This window comes from Mycetomoellerius zeteki, unplaced genomic scaffold (assembly GCF_001594055.1).
Source record: "Mycetomoellerius zeteki isolate Tzet28-1 unplaced genomic scaffold, Tzet1.0 scaffold96, whole genome shotgun sequence".
NCBI classification, from domain to species: Eukaryota; Metazoa; Arthropoda; class Insecta; order Hymenoptera; family Formicidae; genus Mycetomoellerius; species Mycetomoellerius zeteki.
Genome location: NW_017257999.1, coordinates 1,773,018 through 1,798,095, shown reverse-complemented (window position 1 = coordinate 1,798,095; position 25,078 = coordinate 1,773,018). Strand labels below are relative to the sequence as shown.

At 36.1% G+C, this 25,078-nt stretch overlaps 2 protein-coding genes across 2 annotated transcripts; one reads left to right on the top strand and one right to left on the bottom strand.

Annotated features, from left to right (window-relative positions):
* Positions 1 to 308: 308 nt before the first annotated feature.
* On the top strand, positions 309 to 6,739 carry fwd (phosphatidylinositol 4-kinase beta fwd). Its single transcript, XM_018460738.1, is given in 12 exon segments — positions 309 to 353; positions 355 to 545; positions 1,510 to 2,462; positions 2,615 to 2,732; positions 2,831 to 2,965; positions 3,097 to 3,263; positions 3,364 to 3,494; positions 3,568 to 3,798; positions 3,883 to 4,176; positions 4,251 to 4,627; positions 4,798 to 5,270; positions 5,371 to 6,739. Coding segments are annotated over 12 exon segments (3,288 nt in total). The 5' UTR covers positions 309 to 323; the 3' UTR covers positions 5,559 to 6,739.
* Positions 6,740 to 8,084: 1,345 nt separating this feature from the next.
* On the bottom strand, positions 8,085 to 10,917 carry LOC108730750 (protein ST7 homolog). The gene is made up of 2 exons (XM_018460649.1): positions 10,084 to 10,917; positions 8,085 to 9,438 (listed from the first exon to the last, which is right to left on the bottom strand). Exons 1-2 carry the CDS (start codon positions 10,511 to 10,513, stop codon positions 8,318 to 8,320), a joined length of 1,551 nt encoding a protein of 516 aa, XP_018316151.1. The 5' UTR covers positions 10,514 to 10,917; the 3' UTR covers positions 8,085 to 8,317.
* Between the last annotated feature and the right edge of the window lie 14,161 nt (positions 10,918 to 25,078).

The following is a 25,078-nucleotide window of genomic DNA, read 5'->3' as shown; positions in this document are numbered from 1 at the left end:
TACAGAAATGTTGCTGCAAGTTCTGTGCACGGAATGTTTTATGTTATTTTACTACATGATGCTTAGGTATATTATACATAAATCACACAGAAATATCACTACTGGAACGTTGCAATGTTGCTGAAATGATCTGTGCTGTATGAGTAAATATAACTTAGTATGAATATATAATAAAATTGTTTTCCCATATCTTTATTTGACCTAATATGTCAAACTCTTGAATGTCGAATCTTTTTTAAGTTGACGCATACTTCCAACGTTCGAGAAATGTCGCTGATTCAGTTTCTTATGTTTTGTAGGTGAAGCCTCAGCATGGCCAGCAGATGACTGTTAGCCGAGCCGATGCTCGTACTCGACTCTAATATGAGCGAAGTGGTGGCAGTAACGCCGACTGGTGGACCTACGCGCCAGGAAAGCGTGACACACATCAAACGGCACAAACTGGCCAGCTGTAATGTTCCTCTCGTGCACGGTCGGCCGAATCCGTCGATCAGTCCACGCAGCAGACTGACCACGCATCAACGAAACCACAGTTTGGACTTCAGGTATCCGTTTCGATCCCGTGAATACTCGGCGAGGTCGTTCCGCGACACACGCGTGAGCTATTTGTGACGCGTCTGGCGCGCGCCTTCGACATTTCCTGGCACTTGTTGAATAAAAGCGATCGTAAATTTGCCTCATGTATGCGATCGACGCCATGGCGTCCAACGACGTCGGAATTGACGATACGAGTGGAAGTTACGTCGCATATAAAACGGAGGAATACAAGCCGAGATATTTAAATTGGCAGCGGCGACGACAGCGTCATCAATATTAATAATCACCGCAACGAATAATCGCAATCACGCGCGACACTCTGTTGTATCTATTTTCCTCATTGGTCGCACTTTCGCAGTCGCCAACTGGAAACTGGAACTAGCTAATGTAATAATTTTGTGCAATTCTTTTTAGTTTGGAAAAAAAATCTTACCGAAGAATAAATATGTATATAAGAAAAGTTTAAATGTTACTTATAAAAAAGTAGTTCAAGATTCTAATAACATAGATGATAAAATATAAGCTCTTTTGCAACGCAAAAAAGAAGAAGAAATATGAAGTGTACTTAGTATTAAAAAAAATATTTATAAACGCAGTAAAAAATAGTGTTGTGAGGCATTAAGAAGCAATGCAGAATAGTGATTTTAAACAATATTACATGAATGATAGTAATATTATAATATTAAGGATATTGTCAAACTGTATATTTGTAAAATGAAATAGAGAGTAGGCTGTACAAGAAGAATATATTTGTGATGAGATAGAGAAGTTAAATAAATATTAATTACATAGGTCGTCATATAGAGAAAATATTTCTCTAAAAATTAAAACATCTTGTATTTTTATCTTCTTTTTTACTTGTATTAAAAAGTACATTTGCAAAATTCGAAATAACTTGTACACTACTGTACAGCATACTTGAGGAAATACATTGATTATTAATTATAAAGTTATACACTTTATTATTCCTAGATCAATGGGTATTCTATTACCGCCGGTGCCTCAGGCGACCGCAACGACGCTGACACACCATCATAGAAATCGGAGTTTGGACTCCGCTCTGCAACGGATTCCAGAAGTGGACGTTACCCCGAGTCCGGAATGTGAGAATCCCGCGCCTTCATCGGTCTCTAAGACGACAGCGGTATCATCGTCGTCCTCGGGACCATGCGGAAAGAGCGCGCGAACTGCGCGGGAACGCGAAGACCTGGCCAGTCTCGGTTCTGACGACTCCGGTATCCTCTGTGGCTCTGACAGCGGCTCGAGCGACGCCACGAACGCGCCAGCTACCCGCGAATCCAGCGTGGATCATCTGCATAGCCGTGAGAGCCTCGACTCATCCGTGTCGCAACCGGGTGACGTATATTCGGTCGATGCGGTGGACGGTATGGAGAACAGTGCCGGTATAGTGTCAGTGTCGATGTCAGTGCCGGTGTCACCTGTAGAACTGTCCACGCGTCTCAGTGACAGTCCAGCGTCTCCCGTATCCCCCGAGAACGAGAGCAACGGTGATCGTTCTCGGTGCGAGGAAGCGAACGATGGTAAATGTTGCTCGAAGGAACCGCGACCAAACGTAAGTGTGCGAGAACGTGGCAGTGACGATCAACATGACTATCAGGAATGCGTCAATATTTATCAAGGCGCTATGCAAGTGTCGTCATCGCCGTCCGTGGCCGATTCGAGCCAGAGCGAATTGGCCGGAGCGGCCATGACCCTCTGTTGCGGCACGACTGCAACGCAGCAGCAAGAAGTTGAGACGGTGAAAAAGCAATCGGATATCGTCCGTCGACAAAAACAAGAGACGAAGCAACCGAAACCCTCCGAAGGCTGCCTGCTGCGACTCTTCGAGAGTCAGATATTTGATATGTCCATGGCTATATCTTATCTGTTCAATTCCAAAGAACCCGGCGTTCAGAGTTATCTAGGTATAAACATCAGAAAAAAAAATTTTTCACGTATTATATTCGAATAATGTTATTTTCATCACATATAACTTTCCAAATATCGTTTTTGTGAAATAAAATTTTTTTAATGCACCCTATTCACGGTAAATATATTGACATGTAATATATTATAGGTAACAAGATGTTCAGCTTTCCGGATAACGATGTGGACTTTTATTTACCACAGTTAGTTGTGATGTACATACAACTTCACGATGTAACAGAAGTCCTTTATCCATATCTTGTCCATAGGTAAATAGAATTCTTATTAGAAGATCGCTTGATTTCCTATTTTATGAATCGTGGTGTTATGATTCGGATGGATTGAAAATAAACGAATTGCTTTGCAGATGTAGACAGTCAGCAGATTTCTCATTAAAATGTGCTTGGCTGCTAGACGCTTACAGTTCTGATGCTCATTTGCCGTCAAAGAAGAAGTCTCATGGGACCAAGTTGAAAAATCTCATCCTGTCAGATGAACTCAGGTAGGATTAATAAACCGAAAACAATGGAAAATTTTTGTATTTTGGAAATTTTGGTAGATTAATGACTCAGAAATAATCGTATGTGAATTTTAAGCAAACAGATTTATTTCTAACTATGTGTAATATTTTAGGCCAAAGGGAAATGAGGGTCGAAAGCAGCGTGTTGCTGGATTGCAAGTTCCTGCGCCATCACCAATGCCCTCGACGCAAACTCTTACGTCGCCGAATAAGAAAACCCACCAAAGATCTCAGTCCGACGCTACTGGATTGTTCCAGACTATACGCCGTAGTCATTCCGGTAATTATTTAAATTAACACACTTGCACTTTAAACCAAATTATGTATCACGAGAATTATTTTCATAATGTGTGATCATTCAATGGGGTATTCTTCAAAAGGTATAATAAATAAAGTAAGTCTTGGGGACCTGAGCTCTGGTCGAGCGTTTGACAACGGCTGTACCTGCTTCTATTCCTGCCAAGGTGTGGTGAACGATTTGCGAGGCCAAAAAACTGATTGTTTTTGCAATGTGAGTTATCATCTTGTACGAAAATGGCAAGCGTTGTATTTGAAGCTTTAACATGAATCTTGTATGCCTGCAGGCACCCCGACTCGCGCCAGAACTCGAATTTATTCAAGCTCTAATATCAATTGGTAAATTGCTCGGGACTATCCCAACAAAGGAAAGTAAAACCGTTCAATTAGTGGCAGAGCTCAATACGCTTAATTTGAATCTCCCTGCGAGGGTGTGGCTTCCTCTGCACAGTACGATACCGCATCACATCGTGCGAGTTCCGCCACAATACGCCGCCGTTCTTAATAGCAAAGATAAGGTATAGACATTTCGTTTCACTTTCTCAGCATTACTGTAAAATTTGTCATTTGAATATCGATTTCTATGTTGATACTATTTGTAGGCACCTTATATAATATATGTGGAAGTATTAGAGGTGGAGGATTTATATACATCGCCCGTGCCGACGAAAATAATGGGCAGCTCGTTAAGGCATACTAAGTCTGAGGAGAACTTAACAGGCGGCGAACAGTCTAACATATCCACTTCAGATAGTCAACAGAACTCGGCGGTACGACAAACTCCCGTAAAAAATGTCTCGCCTTATTCTGTTAGAAATACAGATGTGGCATTTAATTTCCCCGATGACGATCCTAATGATTGTTGGAGTCAGGAAGACGATGAGATCACACAGCAGGTATATATCTTATTCGAATAACCTTACATATCTCTTTAATTCTAATTTATATTCTAATTTTTTTATTCGTTCAGTATTTACAGCTTGGTAAACCAAAAGATCGGGATACCATATCGCAACTGAGTCAAGAATCGTCCGACAGCAGGGAACCAATCTTTGTACCGGGCGACATCAAAAGAAGATTAAGCGAAATGGCAGCTACGCCGAGCGCAACTTTCAGTCATGATCCCGAGGATCCATCGGCAGCGGTTCTCAAGGAGCCATGGGAGCAAAAGCAACGACGCATAAGAGCTTCCAGCCCGTATGGGCACTTGGCATCTTGGAGATTACTCGCGGTAATCGTAAAATGCGGTGATGATCTCAGACAAGAACTTCTCGCCTCACAGTTGCTCTCAATGTTGCAAAGAATTTGGCAAGACGAACAAGTGCCCCTTTGGGTACGACCGTATAAGTAAGTGCGAATTACTATTGGAAATTTTCGTCTTGTAAAAAAAGTTAATTGATCTCCCATATTGAGGAAATAATTATTAGTTGATATATAATTTGTTAATATATTAATTTCGTTATATAATAATATTCGATGATTCTGCTCTTGAATGACAATTTAATTTTTTGTCACAGAATACTATGTCTGTCAAACGACAGTGGTCTGATTGAACCTATCCTGAACACTGTCTCACTCCACCAAGTAAAGAAGCAGTGCCAATTAACACTTTTCCAATATTTCGAACGAGAGTTCGGCCCTTCTACCTCAGAGACGTTCCGTATGGCACAGAGGAATTTCATTCAGAGCTGTGCCGCGTATTGCCTCGTCAGTTATCTTATTCAAGTAAAAGATCGTCACAATGGCAATATTTTGCTGCACAGCGATGGTCATCTAATCCATATAGATTTCGGATTTATTTTATCAACTTCGCCGCGAAATCTCGGCTTCGAAACTAGCCCATTTAAACTAACGCCGGAATTTGTCGAGGTGATGGGTGGCAATCAATCCAAGCTCTTCGAGGAATTTAGGAGTCTCATTCTTCAAGGGTTAATTGCAGCGCGGAAGCACATGGAGAAGATAGTTAACCTCGTTGAGATTATGTTGTCGGGTAAGTAATAGAGATCGTTCATACTGATCGTTCATATGTTTGTTCGCGTGCACTTTCAACCCGTATATTTCAATGGATTTTATTGATTTTTTTCCCGTAGGCTCTCAGCTTCCGTGTTTCCGCAGTGGTGGAGCGGCAACTGTTCAAGGTCTCAAGAATAGGTTCCACCTCACGTTAACGGAGGATCAATTGCGTCGACATGTTGAGGATTTAGTCGAAGGCAGCATTCACTCGTGGTCCACTAAACTCTATGATCGATATCAATATTTCGCAAATGGTACTCTTTAATATCAAGATTAACAATCTTCTCTGTCTATCGCGTTCGGTTAAAACTCTTTCGTGAGGTAAAAAGGAAGGATATCAATATGTGTTGTGGTACTTCTTCCACAATTTTTACATCTATTTAATAACTCTGTTGACCAATCGGCAGTTGCGTGCCGGCCAGTAAGCATATAGTCAATCTATCGTGTCGAGTAATTTGTTCCGTATATTCACAAGTTATGATAAAAATGCGGTAACGTAAAAAAGACTTATTTAATTATGTATTGCTAATTTATTGTAATTGGCGTTAAAGATATTTTCTCAATTTTTCGGTAAACGTATTTGCTTAAATTACGCTATACTTTGAGAAGCTTCTATTAGTTTCATTATGTAAATAAAGAATTGTAATTTTGCGTATATAATGATTGCACGATAGCGGGGAAAAAGATGGAAAGTTCTTTCTGGGCACGTGAGCTGAAATTTCGGTTGGACAACGCTGTTTTCTAGCATTCCACAAGCACAAATGACGTTTTAGAGTGGAAAAACTGCTTTCCTCTCGAACATGTAGATAGCCTCGATTAGGCTAAACGTATAGAATCCGAATAGATGCTATTCTTTGCTGAGTTCGACGTTATTCCTTGCTTTCGTGGTAGGCAAGAACGATACGAAATATTTTTAGCAGAATTCAAAGCGATCTCGATGTTTGATAAATTAAGAAACTTCGCTAGATGAATGGAATATATGAATATCTTAAGAGAACATGACTTAGTTGAAGGGTGTGAGCGCGCTTCGTTGAAAGTTAAAAATATTTATCGTCGTTTGAGAAATTAGGTGATGAAAGAAGGAAATATGATCTATGAGAATTTTGGTATCCAGTTGATTACATATATCCACTATATATAATGTTTTTTGTTCGATACATTAAGACTGCTGTTGTTTACGTATGCCTCGATTGACAAATTGCGAATTAGCTATCGCCGCAGCGCAGACATGACGTCATTGACTGAGGACGTTGGACTGCTAAATCGAGTGTAGCTTATATAAACAGCGTAATTTGTTAAAGGTGCCTTATTTGTGTAGAGAAACGTGAAGACGATCAAACCTAGACACAGTGAAGTGACGTGTTAACGTGGCAATCTTAGCCGGCAATCAGCTGGAGCTGATTGAGCGTGAAGCGGACAATCTGTAATTTATATATATAGCAAAGAGAAAAAATGGAGAGAAACATTGCGTGGACTTTCGTAGATAATTCGCGGCAATAAAAAGAGCCTACTAAACGGTAGGACGAAATCAGCGAATTTCCATCCCCGGGGAATTCTAACGTAATTTTAGCAAATGCGTGAGAAGGCTACGTACAAAACATGGGCTCGGATATTAGCGGGAGGCGAATACTCAAAATATTTCCTATTTCGTAGATTAGTAATTCTTCGATAAATACATCTAATTGTACACGCGGTATGAAATTAAGGACTAAGCATTATATTACAGCGAATCTTAAGGATCACATTTGAAAGTTTTTACATGTTCTTATATTACGTAAACATTCATTCCCCCCTTCCCTCTCCCTTCCTTTCCCATAGCTGTGAATGCGAGGAGCGCAGTAGCTGTGTATGGAGGATAATTTAATCGGTAATTCCTCGCGTGACGTTTTACGTACATATGTCCGTTTAAGTAAATTATATAGATATATATAGATAAACTATAAAGAGATATTGTACATATATATGAAATGATAAATTTTATCTCACCTTATTATACTATATCAGTTAAGAATTTAATCGAGAATGAATGTTTTCGAAACAAAATCAAAGTTGCGGCTGGAGCCAGCCCGGAGTACCAGAGAGACCTGAGCCCTCTGACTTCCAAGTGTCTTATATCTTTCTCTCTCGCTCCCGCTGTCTCTTCTTCTCTTATCATAACCGTCTCACAATAGACAGGCAGACCAGAAATCAGATACGATTATAGGATGATTGAGAGAATGCGAAACTAATCCGTCGATACTCGTGACACGTTGGTTGTCTTTTATTTTTGGTTTCGGCGGGCTCTCGTAAAAATTGTATAATATATTATATGTGTAATTACGTGAAGGATATTAACATTCTCGTTGTTATATGCTGTGTAAGAATGATTGCGGAGGGACGTGCGAAAGGGTATTAATTCTTTCACCCTTGGTCGATCGAACGTGGCCGAACTTACTTCCTGTTCTGTCGACACGTGAAAATGTCAAGATCTCTGATTTGCCTTGATCTTTCACCTCATTACAAGCTATTGGTAATATCCATCATTGAATAAATATGAATGCAATAAAACAAAGAGAATTTATTTAGCACCTAACTGCCACTTCGCATAAATTTGTATAACCGCATATCAGTACTGATGTAACGATTGATCGATGATACATCTTTTCTCATATTTTATATTTATCGATATTATATATATTCTATATAATTATTTTGTATTTTATACATACATATATATTACTAATTTATATATATATTATATATACGCGCGTAACGAAAACGTTACTGCCTAAAATTCTTATTATTACTGTTATACTCATTGTCCGTTGTTCCGAGTTCAGATTCGAACTTAACGGTACATAAACACATAATCGTCGCTACAAGATATCAGTATGGTATCAGTCACGACAAAAATTGTAAATTGGAACTTTACACATTTAGGTACATACCTCTTAAAGGCGCCTACAGTAGAAATAAAGCAATAAGTATGTCGCAAGTATCACAATAAGTCCTTACATTAATGGAGATCATATGGAAAATACAGCCTTATATTCTAGAGAGCTGTTGCAATAAGTTAGAGGGCAAGATAGCTAGTTTGTCAAGAAGATAATAAAACGGATGGGAGAACCAGGCAAGCATCGAACGGGCGACTACGCCCATGGTGTCCGGGTATTGATGAGTCAATAGAGCCAACAGTGCAGTGAACGAGCAAAGACCGGCGGTGAAAAGAATAAAGAAGGGCAGCTCCTTCTTCGGGTAGACACTGACATCGTGGAACGATGGCAGGAGTTCCCGGTCGGCGCATTCAGTACACGTTGGATACGGGTAAAACAGATGCCCACGCTCAAGTGGATAAGGTAACATCCTAAACGTGCCCTCCCAAGTACAGTGAAGTAAATTTAGGGCACCCTCTATCTGCTTCCAATGTGCCAGATGAAAGAACGCGTACGCGATCGCTTCGGAGTCACCACGTTTCAGCACATGCTCAGGAGGCAAGATGAGCGGCTTCATTTCCAGGAGATACTTGGGTACATGAGGATTGAATTCTACGGCTCGATGGATCGCCTCCACCGCCGACATCTCGGCGGTGGTCAGTCCGCGTTTGCTAGCAATATCGGGTGAAAACTTGTCCGCCACCAGACGGGCCTTTAGCAACGCCGCTGTGTAGCAAATGGTTGCCGATTTGGGTAGGCTGATGTCGTCGTACTTGGCCAGAACAGCTTGCACGTCCGCGTATGCCTGCATCTCCAATAGGGTCTCGATCAGATTCTCGTGAATATTCAATACATTCATGATGGGTGGTACCTCCTTTGTGAGATCACGAAACATCTTCACCGCCTCCTTAAGTTTTCCTAACTTCCTCGCGCACATCGCTAGTCTTCTTTTAATATAGATCAATACATTCGTATCCCTCCTGTGTATCGCCTCAGCTATGGATCCCTGGTGTTGGGTATTCTGCGATTTCCTGTAATTGTTTTCAGCCACTTTCAAAGCTTGTTTCAGGATCTTTTCCGCCTCGATGATAGTAGTGGCCTCTTCTTCCGCGAGAAGAATATAAGCTGGTGCACAATCGGGATTACGATCGAGAGCACTGTGTGCCGCTTGTATTCTCACTACTGGATTACGCTCTCTCCAAGCTGTTTGCATGATCTCGTATTCTGCTTTACCTGAAAGAGAAGAATTTATTGGCTCAGTATCTCTCAAAATATCTTATGTCTAAGATCAAAAGGACAGAATTAATCTCTAATTGACTAAACATTTCGAAACTAACAATAAACATTTTTAACTTGTGGTCCAACAAGAGACACAGAAGACCTATTCTTTTTAGCTAAACTCTTTACACCGTTCATCTTTTCTCTTTTTTTTTTCAATATGAAGAGAAAAGGAAGAAATAAGAATCATGGAAGAAGTTCAGCCAAAAAGAACAGACCTAGTATAAGAATGATCTTTGTGATCACATTTCATCTTTGTTTAACATTGGCAAACACAAGGATATAATAAGTCATACTGTGTTATACTGTTTTTTTTTTTTAAGATGAACTTACATGTGATTTATATTTACTCTTTTTTTTTCTTCAATGTATTATAGAAGGAAAAGAAAGAAAAATAAACAATGGAAGACGGTCAGCTAAAAAGAACAGATCTCAAATCTGTTTTTTGTTGGAAAGCATCCCTACTAACAGATATTTAATTTTTCATATAATAGTTATATATTATGATTAAAATAATTATACACTTAACACAAAATATTAACGATCGATATTTCCAAGTGTTTTTTAGGGACAAATAAGGTATGTACATTCCGATCGTACCAGTATCGCCTTCGCAGGTAAAGAATGTCTGATGATCCTGTGCAGACAAGTTCATGTCATAATATGTGAGAGGCTCTTTGTTAGTGGCCCAGTAAAACCTTTGATACTCTGCGCCCCTGAAGAGATTAATCGGATTGCGCCAGACTTTACACTCAGGTACGTTCTGGTGATTCGAGGAGCTTCCTGAATTGTTGAGGCTCGTACCATTGCTATCGTTAGCGTTGTCGCCTCCGCCGATCCACGGCGAGATGTGGTTCAGTGACACTTGCTCGATAAACGAGGTGCCATACTTCCTGAAGTACCACCATTCGAAGATGAGAATTAGACCGGAGATGAGGGACGACGTACCGGTGAGGGCGACGTAGAATTTTGGGGTTAGAGTATTCAGGAGCAATGTCGAGTCCCACATGCTGGTGAATAGCAGTGCCATTTGTGCTCGTTCGAGAGGAAGGGCTCCGCGCGTGTTACAATTTGGCGACGACCAGTCGTCGCTTTCCCGCCACCGTCGTCGCGAGACACTAATGTTCACCGTTGTTTATTACACGGCGCGCGACATCCGGAACACGGTGACTAACAGCAAGACTCTACGCGAACTCTCCTGTCGTGCCGCTACGTATCCAATCTCGTCCGCAAAACTCGTGTCGTACGCTGAAGAGAAAATTGCTAGACGATCCGGTTATTCGACTCGGCACGCGTGCATCGTCACGCGTCTCCTCTCAGTCCTCCTGACTAGTCCTGAGTACTTCTGAGTTCTCCTCTCAGTCCTCCTGGCGTCTCCCGGCGCGTATAGTAAATATTTTTGACCGATGCTGATGTCAATGCTAACAACATCCCACGATCCCATATGAAACGGTACGTTAAATTCTTCCTCGGTCGATAAGGGATAAAATTGAAAGAAAAAGTAGCGCGCTGCAAGGTGCCGAATCACGTTGATTGATAAAGAAGAAATTATCGAGTTTCTCATTATTGTTGCTGACTATCTAATTGCATATCCAATGGTGATAAATGGCAACGCAATTTTATTATATTCGCTTTGGATTTATTTATTCGTCACTAGATGGAGTTGGATGGTCAATCAACTAGTGCTCATTTTTTTTATTTTCTTTTTCCTTTTTTTAAGATTTGATTAAATTAATTTAATTAATTAATTGAATAAAATGTTTTTTCAATGTTTTTAAAGAAAAGGCAGTAATGACAAAAAATCTCTCTTAATTATCTTTATTCTAAAGTTAAAAAAACTTCAACACCTCCCCTTTCAGTAGAGAACTTTCTAACAGAATAAATTATGGAAGATCTTGCTTTTTAAAAATTTTCAGAGTCGCTAAAGTAAATTCGATTTTGGTCTTGGAATTTTAAAATTCCAATTTCAAAGAAATAATCTGACTATCATGAAGATATTTAGTAACTCTGAGTTTGTGCCTGTAGCCTGAAAATATCGAATTTAAAAGAACAGTAATGAAAGTGGGTCTAGTGTCACAGAATCATAATCAGAGTTTGAAAGTTAGTTTGGAAATAATTGTTTATAGTAGTTGTAATCAGAGTTTGAAGGTCAGTATTAATTGTGTGTTTAGGTATGTAGCACTGATTATTTCAAATAAAACAAAACTGGAAATTTGATGTGATATAAGTACTTTGCAATTAAAAACTCTCTAAAACTGAATTTTATGTTAATTAAATTATTTTTTATATAATTTCTGTACGCCATATTAAATTCACTATTTCGAATCTTTTATTCAAGATTACTCAGATTTAAATAAAGCATTATCAAAAAATTACCTTAAATTTTAAATTAAGTCAAATTTCATAAAAATTGAACGAGCAATTTATAAAATAAAGGAGGTTACCTTAAATGAGGTCGTTGGTTCACAAAGGATTAATATTTCATCAATATATCAAAATATTTGGATATTTAGAATTAATAAATAATATATTAAATAAAAGATCAATTTTGAACTTTAGGTTTAGATATATTTCAATATTATCTAATAATTATGAGACTGTAGTCTCTCTCTCTCTTCTCTCTCTTTCTCTCTCTCTCTCTCTTCTCTAAACTAAAGGGTTTTTAACAGTATTAATTAGTTAAAACAATTATTAATTACAATTATTAGTTAGTTAAAAATAAGATTGAATTAAGAATATATACCAAATTGTGTCACAAAATCGTAATAATTTTTTAAAGTAGAATATCACAGTAGAATATCACATTGCAAGAATAAACAATAATTTTTCATTTGATTTTAATTTATGTAATAAATATTATAATTTCAAGGTATTAAAGAATAATTAATGCAACATACATAATAATTAATATCATATTGGATACATATGAATATAATAATAAATGTTAATATTTAATCCATAAATAAAGAGAATATTTCAAAATATGAATATTATATAGGACCCAATTTTCTTTCTATTAATTCTCATTCAAGGATGAGCATATCTATCTATCTCTGTAATAAATAACATAGAAATGCTCAAGTTTATGAGAATACGTGTTACGTAAGTATGAGGAAGCAGATAACCGGAATAATGGAAGCATATGGTGGACAGATAATAGTTTACTATACGGACGTGGTTATCTTACATGACGCCTCGAATGTCAGCAGATCCTTCGGCGCATTCGAAGGTCTTTCCTTTTATCTTTCTTCTTTCCCCGGAACGCTAGCACTTCGCTCGTCCCAATAACCCACTTATCGAAGAAACGTCTTCAAGACATTTACCACGTGTCTTGCAGGACATCTTGCAATCTTGTAGCATTTTCGACTGCAGTGGATTTAAACGGATCTGGGTTGGATTAATGCGTTGCATGCTCTACTATTGGTAAATGTGAATAATAGAGCATGTGATGTCATTAAACCAACCAAGCTGGTTCAAGTCCACTAAAAAACGCTATTAATTTGACAAGATTAAACAATCCTTGAATTCTAACTGTTTAACAAGAATGTTGAAATTAATGGTTATCGATTTGTAAATGATCGAAAAAGATCATTAACGAGCAAAAAAAACTTCAGAAAAGCTTACAAGGATAATAAATTCGTTCCTCTTAGATAATGTCAAGCGAATTTTAATAGAACTTCAAGTTAAAGCTAAGTGACAAAAACAGATATGATAAATGATGATTCCCTTTCATTCCGCATTTCCGGATAAGAATCTTCTTAGAAGACTTATTTGCTAGTTGATCGAAGAATTTCTCATTAAATTTAAAACTATCTACGGAACACTTTATATAACACTTTAATTTATTCAAAATAGAATGTAGTCGATTTTTTTTTCTGATCGTTTCATCACGAAATTTCTCGTAGGAGAACTCGATAACATTAATGCTTTTGTTATTCAGGATTATTTCGCGTCATTGTTATCTCAAATTTGTGAAAATTCTCAGCTACTCCAGTGAGATGCGAATATATTAATCGATTCCATCGAATTTTTCTCAATAATTTTTTCTACATATACATTGAGGGATATATTGAGAGATTTTTAAATTCAAATATTTACTGTATGCTTTAATCCTTAAATATAGGTGATTGATTCATCCCTAGATTTTCATGTGAAAAGCTACTCTTCTTTACAGTACGCTGCGGTAATATTTTTCTCAACTGTACGATCGGATGGAAAGGATTGAATTATTCGGCTAAGCTGATATAAAGACGGATAAAGGCGAGGCGCGTGATAATAAATAGCGATAAATGGGAAAACGCGATAAAATGATTTTCGACAAAAGTATTTGTGTAATTAAAAGTAGATGAGTTTAAAGCCGCACCTAATTTTGTAACAATAAAGGAATAATTCATTTTACAAGTGAATCTCTTTTCAGCAGTTTAATGCTTTTAAGATCATTCGTCTTTGACTTTTATTGACTGCGGAAAATAGATCACTGACATATATTCAGATAACTCGTTTGCGTCGCGACGTCATCTTCCGCGACGTCTTTAACATGATAAGTGCATCTGCATTTAAATGCGTTTGACTATGACTCTGAGCATTTTCCTACCTTCTTCCGCGCTTTCGAGAGACATTTTTCTGCGCGTCGTCGATGAAAAGATGATTTTCACAGACGATCTCACTTGTCGCCAATATTTCCGCCGCCGTTGTACGCATCGTCAAAGGAAAGTAAAGAAAGTCTGGATCGGCTGCGTCGCTTCGTTTATCCCTCGAGAATGAAACGCAATACTCGGAAGCATGTGTCGGTGTAAAACAGAGAAGGAAATCGCGCAATTTATTCAGCGAAAAAAGGAATGTGATCCAAAAGATCGCTTCACATGTGTGTAGCTATTGTATGTCGGAGAGAAAACGTAAAAACGTTTCCAAATCTTTGAATACAATAAGAATAACATACATAGATATGCAAATGTAAAATTCTCGTGTTCTTTAACTCGAAAACGCTCAAGCAAATTATTTGAGCTGTAGTATCTATTTATTTTTATGCTATATACATATATACACATATATGTGTGCACTTTTTACCAAGCCCGATTATTTCCTCTCCATTTAATGTCCGTTTCTACGGATGTCGATTAATTTTAATCTCAGTTCAATTAACTCTCCATATTTTTCTAATTCTAAGAATTAGAAAAAATGAAAAGTTAAATCGAGAAGTTAAAATTAATTTATATTGGTAGAAATGAGCACAAGTAACGTTCACACAGATTGCAAATTTTGCACGTAAAAATGAACTATTATACAAATATTCCTCTACTTTCCAGCAAACGCTAAATATTCTTGAAATATTCATAAAATATTCCTAAAATCCCAAAAAGAAACATTTCAAGAATACTCGAAAATATTCCGAATATTTACGGTATGTAAAAGAAACATTCAAATGTCGGTTAAAAATTTCATTTGTATGTCGGAGATGTGTACTGCTCGCTCGCTAGCGATTTTCGTAAAATATACAAGAAGTATTCACACAATATTCTGAACATTTCATCGACATTTGCATATTCTGTGGCGATTCTTTTACTGTTCCGGAACATTCGGTACATTGGTAATACGAATCGAACTTTCTGTGAATATTTAGCGTTAGCTGGGTTACAGCTATTTCGATTTTATGGATTTTCGGATTTATAATCAGTAGTATACTGTATGAATTAGAAAAAGGTGAATAAGTTAAGTCCAAAATTAAAGTTAATTTACATTGATGGAAACATTAACTTACTTTTTCTCATATCCTTGTAATTATTTATGTTCAGAATAACTAATGATACAAATATTATTACTAAAAGAAAATGGCTGCGTTTAGAAAGCAGCTTATAACTGTTATAAAATTATCTAATATGATTGGTTTATATATTTAGATCTAATGAGGGGATAACTATAAGGACAAGAACCAATTATATTAAAATTTAAGATATATGCAGTTGCAAATATTCTTTTTCTGCTGAACACAGTAAAAAAATAATAGATTTAAGCTCGTATTCAAAACGCTTTTGAATACGCTTTTAAACTCGCTTTTAGATAAATATGCGTTTTTATATCTGAAATTCTGTACTATAGAATCTATATTTAGCTATATGCTAAGTATACACGCTAAATATATATCGTAAAAACACTGTATGCTAAATATAGTGTTATCGCAAAAGTACGTTCTGAATATCAGCTCGAATATATGGATTATTATTCGACTTACGATCAATTCACGGCGATTTACGACCGAGGTCTAGGAACGTAACTCCGTCGTAAATAGAGGGATACCTGTAATCATCATTATATATATTACATCGGTAATAATAATAGAAAACACGATATATCTTTCCTTTTAAAAAAGGGAAATTTCTTTGTGTGTACACGCCGCCATCCTTTTCTTCTTCCCCGCATCCATGCGTGCTCTTTCTCCAACTCCATACCTCCGTATAGTGGTACAGTCGATCGGTGGGTCGGTCACTGAACCGCCGCCTCCTGTAACCGCCGCCGTCTCGTCCCATTCCGTCCCATCCCACCGCACTGCCGCACCGCGCCGGCCGCCGCGCGATCGAGCTGGTACCGTTAGGATTTCGCCGCGATTCGCCTGGAAACAGACAACGTGGAAAAGCGAGCCGGAACTACGCGTATACCACCCCTCTCACTTCCTCCCGGATCTCGAGGATTCGGACGTGGAAATTTTCCGACTAACCCCGGGAATCAGAATTTCGATTAGCGCGTGGTTAAAAGATTCAGATTGAGATCGTGAATATGAGGCCGAATTTCCTCAGCATCACTTTGCGCTTGAACAGAAAGATTTCAAGAGAACCCGTCTCTTCACTCTAAAATAGCTTAAAAATTCTTTTTCTCTCTCTTTCTCGGTGTGGATTTAATATCACGCGATGTCTATATATATAATTCTAACTGTGCTGATGTTAATATTAACATCAATATAATATGGATTCAATACCATGGCTTTTAAATCCACATCATGATGATGTTGATAAACACAATTAGAATTATACCTAAAGGAGCCCGCACACACTTTCCGTAAGTCCGGATCAACAATAGGTGTTTTTAGCCTTAAGTCATAAAAAATGGATGAATCAGCCAATTATCCTTCTCGCATTCGATTGTAATTGATCAATTTCTTACAGCTTAAGGCTTAAAACATCATTGTAGATCCGGACTAACAGTAATCCTAAGACGTAGTGTAAGAGTTAGCCAATCAGAGCTGAAAGTTTTTGAAAATTAACTATGATTGGCTAATTCTTACGGTATGTCTTACGATTACTGTTATGGAAACAGTGTGCGGGCCACCTAATAGCGTTTTTCATTGCCAGATCTAGTGCGCACTCAGTGTACATTAAAGTTGTTGTATACTTTCCTAATCTAAATGTAAAAGTGATATTATCTTATATAAAATCTAAGATAAAATGCCCAATGTGTATTTTATCAAATAGCACAATATAACGTATTGAATATTTTGCGGTTTTGAATTCGTTTCTATATTTTTATTAAACGTACATCTTTATGTCGATTGTACACCTTTAAAGTGAATGCGCACTAGTTCTGCCAATGAAAAATGCTATAAGAATTATGGCATACAAAAAACTAACGTAATAAAACGTAAGCAGTAAGCGAATTGGCCAATCACAATAGAAACTGTAAGGCCATAAATGTAAGCAGTAACAAATTCAACATGTTGATTTCCTTACTGTTTACATTTTACTACTTAAGTTTTTTTTATGTGCCTCTTAGGTCTGATGGCACCAACGCTATTTTGACTTTAAGCGAGGCTTAAAACTCTCTTTTTCTCTTTAAAGCTGAGAGAGAGAGAGAGAGAGAGAGAGAGAGTTTTAAGCCTAGCTTAAAATTAAAGTAGCATTGGTGCAATCGGGCCTTAAGATTATAAATCTACACTATGTTGGTGTTAATATTAACACCAATACGGTGAGAATTATATAAACACCAGGGAGTTTTTGCAATAACGTGGATCCAGATACGGCGAACGCTAAGATCAGGTTATCTTCTTCTTAACAACGTATAATTAAGGAAAGGATAACATGACTTTAGCGTTCCCGTATCTGAATCCACGTTATTGCAAAAATTTCCTACTGTGTTAAATTCACATCGGTATTTTTTAGAATGTTACCGATTTTGGCGAGACAAAACATATTCCATTTTGCACGCATTCTTCAGTTATTCTTTGTACAACTGGTATTTCGGATACCAAACGTGGAATCAAAGTGTTTCACTTTCGCGATTTAATAAAAAATAAACAAAAATCGATCTCTTTGAAGTTCGGCATTTCATTTCATCCCAACCGAGCAATCGCGGAATTGATAACGCAATTAAAAATTCGCTACTCTATGCGCTAATTAAATCTCTTGGTTGTTCGGTCGAGTTCGTAATTACGTGCTCGAAGTTCGCCGCGCATTCGCGCACACTTTTGCCGCGATGTATTGCTGTAATGTAATCCTCTCTTTCTCTCACTCCTCAGTCTCTCTCTCTCTCTCTCTCTCTCTCTCTCTCTCTCTCTCGTGGTTTCTCGTATTATCCCGTGACCACGCCTCCTGTCTCTACGTCCTCGCGTCTCCCTTTTCCGGCGGTTTCCACGGGCTTACCGAAGGCGGATGCCAACTTCGCCAAGTTTCGGCGTAACCATATAACGAGGTATATATGACGCCGCACGACAGTCAATCTCGTATCGCTAACCGTACCGTGTGCATGCGCGTGTGCATTCGAAATGCAGCGATGCCAGACATTTTAATGGCATGCCGATAGGTATATTCGCCTTCGACTCGAACCGTTCCGATAATTTCGGGCGCGAATGCGATTCCGGGAGAAGCCTGGGTGAGGGAGAGAGGACCGATTTTTCCAACGTTACATTAAACTTTTTTCAGATACTCATCATTCATACCGTCCTTCCAATCAAACTTTTCAAACGCGATCGCGCACCTCACGGGTCGCCCGGAAGCGAGTTTCATAACTACGTCAATGTGGCTAATGCAGTGATGAATCGGTGTTTCAATTTGAAGGAAGACTTTGAGTTCTTAGGAAAAAGAAGGTCGAACTCTACGTAGAAACATGGTGTAATAACTTTATTGTTACAAAATTCTTTTCTACTGATGCTTGGATACAACACTGAAAAAAAATGTCTGGTTGAATTAATTGGAATTCTGGCTGAAAATAGACGAATCTCAGAATTTTCTGGTTAAATCTACTAAATTCTAGTTGTGATAATTGGAATTCTGATCGATACAATCAGAATTTTCTGATTTATTTTCAACCATTTATTTTTAAATTTATGTTTATTATAACAGATTTAACGACAAATGAACAAAGCAAAATAGTTTAATATTTCGTATAATAATCTTGGTAATTTTATAATCACGTTCCTTATACAATTTAAATTTCCTTATAAAATCCAAATGTTCATATTTCCTAAAAGTTTGTAATAATTATTAGGTATATAATCGCGATATCGATTTCTATATCACAGCAAAGAGTTGACGTAAAGTAATATTACATATCCGAAGAAAAACGCGAATTCCATCTTGTTTCAATAAAGCTCTTATCGAGAAAGAAGTCAGAAAGTCAAGTTGTATTTTTTGCGATATCTGTCTCTATACAGATATATACGTACGTATTACTCTTCGCTCTGACCTCCCTTTGCGAATGCAGTTAACGTCTCCATCGTTACATTGACCTAGATAAACGACGCCGTCGCGCCCTAAAATACTATGCAATGTTGAACATATCAACGCGAAAAGAGAGATGCGTGGGTGAGGTCGGAAAGTTACAGGGGTACATTTTATTCCTTCACCTCGTGCCATCTTTTCTACAAGTTCTCGGAAAAGAATTTTTAACAACAAAAAAACGTGACGTTTAAAAAAAGACGAACATTGGTTTTTCTTGCTTCACACAGGATTCGAGGAAATAGCATTCCGAATGAATCTACAATACAACATATAATTAAAAAGATTCGTCTTATATATGTAGAAAGGATATTTGAATTATCTTACAAATTATGCATGTAAAATTATTTTATTGCCTCTTATTATAAAATTATTTCATTAGCCTCTTCAATTTTTACTAAGATATAAATGTTTTTTGTGTAAAATATAGATAGTCTTAAATAACTGATCTTATTTTCTTAAAAAAAAATCTTTAATTTTTGTTAAAACATGTAGATATATAAAATAAGATATAAGTTTCATAAATCAATGTACAATACAATATTTTATCAGAGTATTTTAGAGATTGATTAGAATGAAAAATTCTACTACAGATTTTTTTTTTATAATGGTCGGAAATATTCGTATAATGATTTAATATGTTAAATAATTATTTAATCTGCTTAAAATAAATTAATAAATATTAAATCGTTTAATTCGGACAAAGATAAAAGTTTCTCTTCGTTTTAATTAAAAATATTAATTTATCATTATTTTTTCCAAATTTATTACATTGTTTGAAAAGGGTGAAAAAATCATATAATTTTAATAATTCAAGGGAAAAAGATAAAACCTCATATTTTTATAGTTTACGTATTTAATTTAACTGTCTCCCAGGATCTGTTAAGATCATTTACATACAATCTTTTATTTCTCGGAGAATTTTTTCAATGTATTAATAAAGCAATAAATATATAAATTTATACAACAAATATTTAACATCTTTATGTTTAACACATAAATGTGGATTTTATTGCCTATGTATTAGAAATTTAATATGTAGTAATAACCCATTTATTAAAATTAATTTGAAATTGGTAGAATAGAATATTTATTGTGCGTTTACTTCATAGCGTGTTAAATATTTTGTGGCAGCTACAAATTGGCTGGTACACAGTGCTCGACTATGGTACTTGTTTTTTTTTGCATATAGTGCGCGGTTATTTGCACAAGGTTACCTTGCTGTTATTCATGCGGTGAAACTAAACCAAGTAGTGACATTCCATTGTGTCATATTATCTTCTGAAATACGTTGATTTCCTGTAAATAATAATAAGCGATTCAGCAACCGTGCGATTAATCACTTCCCACGATTAACGTCTCGTAAATGAATCGAGGCGACGATTATTTAATACCGAGACAAACATTTTATACGATTTATTCATTTAAAGCAGAAATCGAAATGATGACGGATGGAAATTATGAGTTATTGTTTTATTGTGCTATTTATTACTCTTCTTGACGATAATTATTTCTTTTTAACATTTCGATTCGAATAGGTTTCTGATCGAGTTTTAAATTTTACGATTTTATTGCAAATTACCCATCATTTTCAGATTGAAAACGTAATGATACACGAATTACCAGAACGAACGGTTCAAGTAATGGAAAGCCATGATATAAATCAGTGTTGTTTATAAATAATACTGTGTATTTCGTAGGATTAACGCATTCGAAATGCATTGTAGGAGTGCAATGCATTTGAATTTCAATTGTATAATTCGGGACGGTTCATTGCGTTTTAATTAGCCATTAACTCAACTCACGTCGTACCGCAGGGCATCAGAGTAAAGTTGTTTTTAAATTTTTCGCTTATTGATAAAATATTGCGCTCACAAAACGGGTCAATATGAGCTAAGCAGTGTCGCGATGAGTTTAATTAATAAGTATAATCATAATTAGTAAGTCTATACTTTAAAGTTTATCAAACACTATACATCATAAATCCGATGTTTGTGTACTTTTCTTCTTCTTCCTTTTAATGGCTCTTCTTATATGGGTTTAATTTGGACAGTAATAATCAACAGTCGAATTAAGTAAATATAAAATCGTGAAAAAATATATGGATAGAAAATATTTATTAAATGTAAATACAAAATACGGTTATTGTCGTCAGAAATGTCAAAAATTTTAAGTCCGTACCGACGACTCTTCTGATGTAATTTATATTTGTGTATCTGTGATTTGTTACATGGAAAAAACAATTTTGCTAAAGTATCTAAAAATTTAGCTAGATACAGATCTGAAAATAAGGTCGTTAAGTTCACCAAAACAATTACGTAGGAAATTCAAGCATGCTGAGCAATGCTGCAAAAAGTTTTGACATTCTAGCAGGGTGAGCGTCCTACATAATTATTTTGATGGTCTAACAAAATTATTTTCAGATCTGTATTTAGCGAAATTTTTAAATATTTCAACTGTTAAATAGTTTAACTGTTCTTTTTATGTTGAAAATACTACTGTCACAAGATTAAAAGCTATCACACATAAAAACCTTAAACGGTAAGATAATTAACGTTTTGAATTTGTTATTGCTTACATTATTACCGTACGTTTCTACTGTGATTGATCGATTCACTTATATTTCTTATGTCTTATTGCTTTACGATTTTTATACTCCAGCCTTTATTTAGATTGAAATTTTTATCGGGCGAACAACGTTGACAATGCAGCGACTATTTTCTATTTCATTACTCCTAATATATATTTATTCGTAATACTTTTAACTCATATTTGTATTCATTACGTTATAACATAAGATAACTGTTGCTTTAAAATGTGAACATAAATTATTTATTATTTCAAGATATAGGAATACATACACGAAAATGTAACGTTGCGATGTTGACTACATGATTTTCAATTCCATCTACTGCTCGAAATTCTGTTCGTCGCGCAAGACGTCACATCGTAATGTTTCGAGCGGGTAATTTCGTATACAATCGTATTGTTTTCACATTATTCTTCCGCTACTATCATAATAAAATGTACGTCGCATACGATTAACGTTGTAGACGTCGTGGAACAACACTTTGTGCTTGTCATATTCCGTTTTTCTTTCTTAGAGTGACGCGCGCGCGATCGTAACCTTATTTTCTAAAGTATATGTCGTGTGAAAGTGCTACAAGGAAACAGCAGTGAAAGAAGCTGAGAGAAGCAGATCTAGAATCGCATTGGGCGACAGTCAATCTTGGAGTAATTTATTATTTACATATTTATTATTTATTGAATTAAACCTTTTCTTCTATTTATTTAATTTATTTGTTGATTATAAAATTTATAAAAGATTTTACATAAAATAATTTACTCATATAATCTCAGTTTAGTGTAAAAAATTTTATTTATAAATTCCTTTTAAGTAAGTTTATACATATAAGAGAGACTTTTTTTCAAAAAGGAGGGTACAACTTTCACTTTCTCGCGATCGTTCGGAGATCGTCTTATTTCTACTGTATTTTTCTTTATGGAAACCGAAAATGATCATAATAACGACACTACACTCAAGGAAAAATTGATACATTGAAATAAAGAGTAAAATCCTTATTCACATCGTGAATCGCTTTCAGTTATGCTTTAATAATTTAAAAACTAATTCAGAGTTATTAATCCGACTCTGAATTAGTTTTTAAATATTTAAAGCATAATTCTTTGAGACAACAATTTCGTAACGATGTGAATAAAGGTTTTATTAACTTTATTTCACAATGTACCAATTTTTCCTTGAGTGTAGCGTCATTATTATTTTAATTTTCAGATTTTAAGAAACATACAAAATGTAAAAATAAAACAATTTTCGAACAGTCGTGAAAAAAGTTGTATCCTTCGTATATAAAGATTTTATTTGAAAAATTCTATTTGACATCGCAGGCGCGCTATTTAGCTTTTGATATTATATAGAAAATAAGTATACAAGCATAGAAATTGATCACGCAATCATCTAACTTTTGTGAAGTATCAAAATACGATCCATTGCACTGAATAATTACTGTTGCAATTCAAAATGCAAAGAAAGAATCACTAATCAACATTGTATTGAAATGACAACAATAATGAATTCAATGAATTTCAATTCGATTTAACATTATTTCTAAAAATGAACTACTTGAAAGAAATATAAAATTCGATGTATGTGCAATAATTTATTTTTTAGAATAATTAAGTATTTTGAGCGCTATAATTTGGACATATTTTATTTATTTTGCAGAGTACATAGCGCTACAATTCTGCACATTGTATCGATTAGTTAAATTATTTTTTTCTTTTAACTCGAGTAATAGATTCGTGAATATTACAAATAATTATAACATTTGTTATAGAACTTGCCTTGAAATAGATAGAACAGATTAGAGTGATTCAAATGTTTAATCTTGGTATACAATTTCAACATAACCGTCTATTGCAGATCTATTATTCACATACAAAAATACTCCTATACAAAGCTCGTAATATAAAACATAATTGGTTTTGTCATTTACTGACGTGTTTCACTGCTCTTTATATATGGATAATATTTTTGAAAAAACGTGATTGACAACAACATGGAAATATAATATCAATTATCGAGTACGTTATACTTCAGCAAATTTGCAAAGATAAACTAAAAATAATAAAAAAATAAAGACTCAAACAGTAAAACAAATAATATTATTTTTAAAAGACTTTTATATAAATCTATAAAAATTATTCTGCAGTATCGTACAAAGAATTTATTTTCAAATAAAAGAGATTCTGTTAATGCAAAATAAATATGGGAGAGATATTAGGCTGGACTTTTCGTGTATCGTGTGCCAAATTACTGTGCGACGATTGTCACGGATAAGTCGATGCGGACGCTTGTGAACATGAACGTTTACCTCCCGCGCGTATACCGCGTCGCAATATTCACTCCGTCAACCGACAAACTGCATAAAACACGTGCTCCGACCCGTAAATTCATCGCCGGGCTTCGTGCGGTAGTTTGCCGTCGTGGTAATTGATATCGCAGTTTGATATCGGCTGACGTTGTGCCGGGAAAGAGGGGGATGGAGCTCGGGTATGGAATAGGGGCTGCAGTGAGAAGAGAGAGAGAAGCGACGAGGAGTGCAAGGGGATGTCGGTGAAGGATAGTGATGCAGGGGATGAGGGAAAGTTTTGGATGAGGGGGGTAAGGGGGGGAAGGGAGGATGGCCATGGCGGGAGGAAGAGAAAGAGAAGAGGTAGGAAGGGGAGTTATGGGGGATGGAGTACGAGTAGGGGAGGATGGACGCGGTCACTATGGCAACCATGCCTGGGTTTCAGGGCTCCGTATCGGTGAGGTGGTTTGGGTAATGTTCCAACGCGCCTTGGAATGGATTTCTCTCGCTTTGCTACCAAATGGGGTTAGTCAGTGCTAAACGCATGCTCGTTTTCTTCGCGCCTTTTCCGTCCCACTTCTTCCTTTCCTCCCTTCTTTTTCTCTTTCGCTATTCGTTTTAACGTTTTTTTAATATCATTAAACAGGAAAACTTGGAAAATAGTGAATTGCCATGTTTCCCTGCGTTTTAATCTATGAATAATTATAGCAGAGAGGGGCAATTTTTTAATTTGTTGTGTTGCTTTACAAATCGTAATTATTCCTATAAACCACACTGAGAAAAATGATCTGGTTGGATTAAATAGTAATTCTGGTGGAAAATGGACGAATCAGAATTTTCTGGTTAAATCTACTAGAATTCTAGTTGAGATAATCAGAATTCTGATTGATGTAATTATTCTGATAAAAATAAGAATTCTAGTATATATATATAATATATAGTATATATATATAGATTTTACCAGAAATATTGTATCAACCAGAATTCCTGTTATCTCAACTAGAATTCTAATAAATTTAATCA

Excerpts from the sequence above, each read along its gene's own strand:
- LOC108730750 (XM_018460649.1), bottom strand. The coding sequence starts at position 10,513 with ATGGCACTGCTATTCACCAGCATGTGGGACTCGACATTGCTCCTGAAT. Across the intron at positions 9,439-10,083 it reads TACCTGCGAAGGCGATACTG|GTAAAGCAGAATACGAGATC; the intron begins GTACGATCGGAA and ends CTTCTCTTTCAG.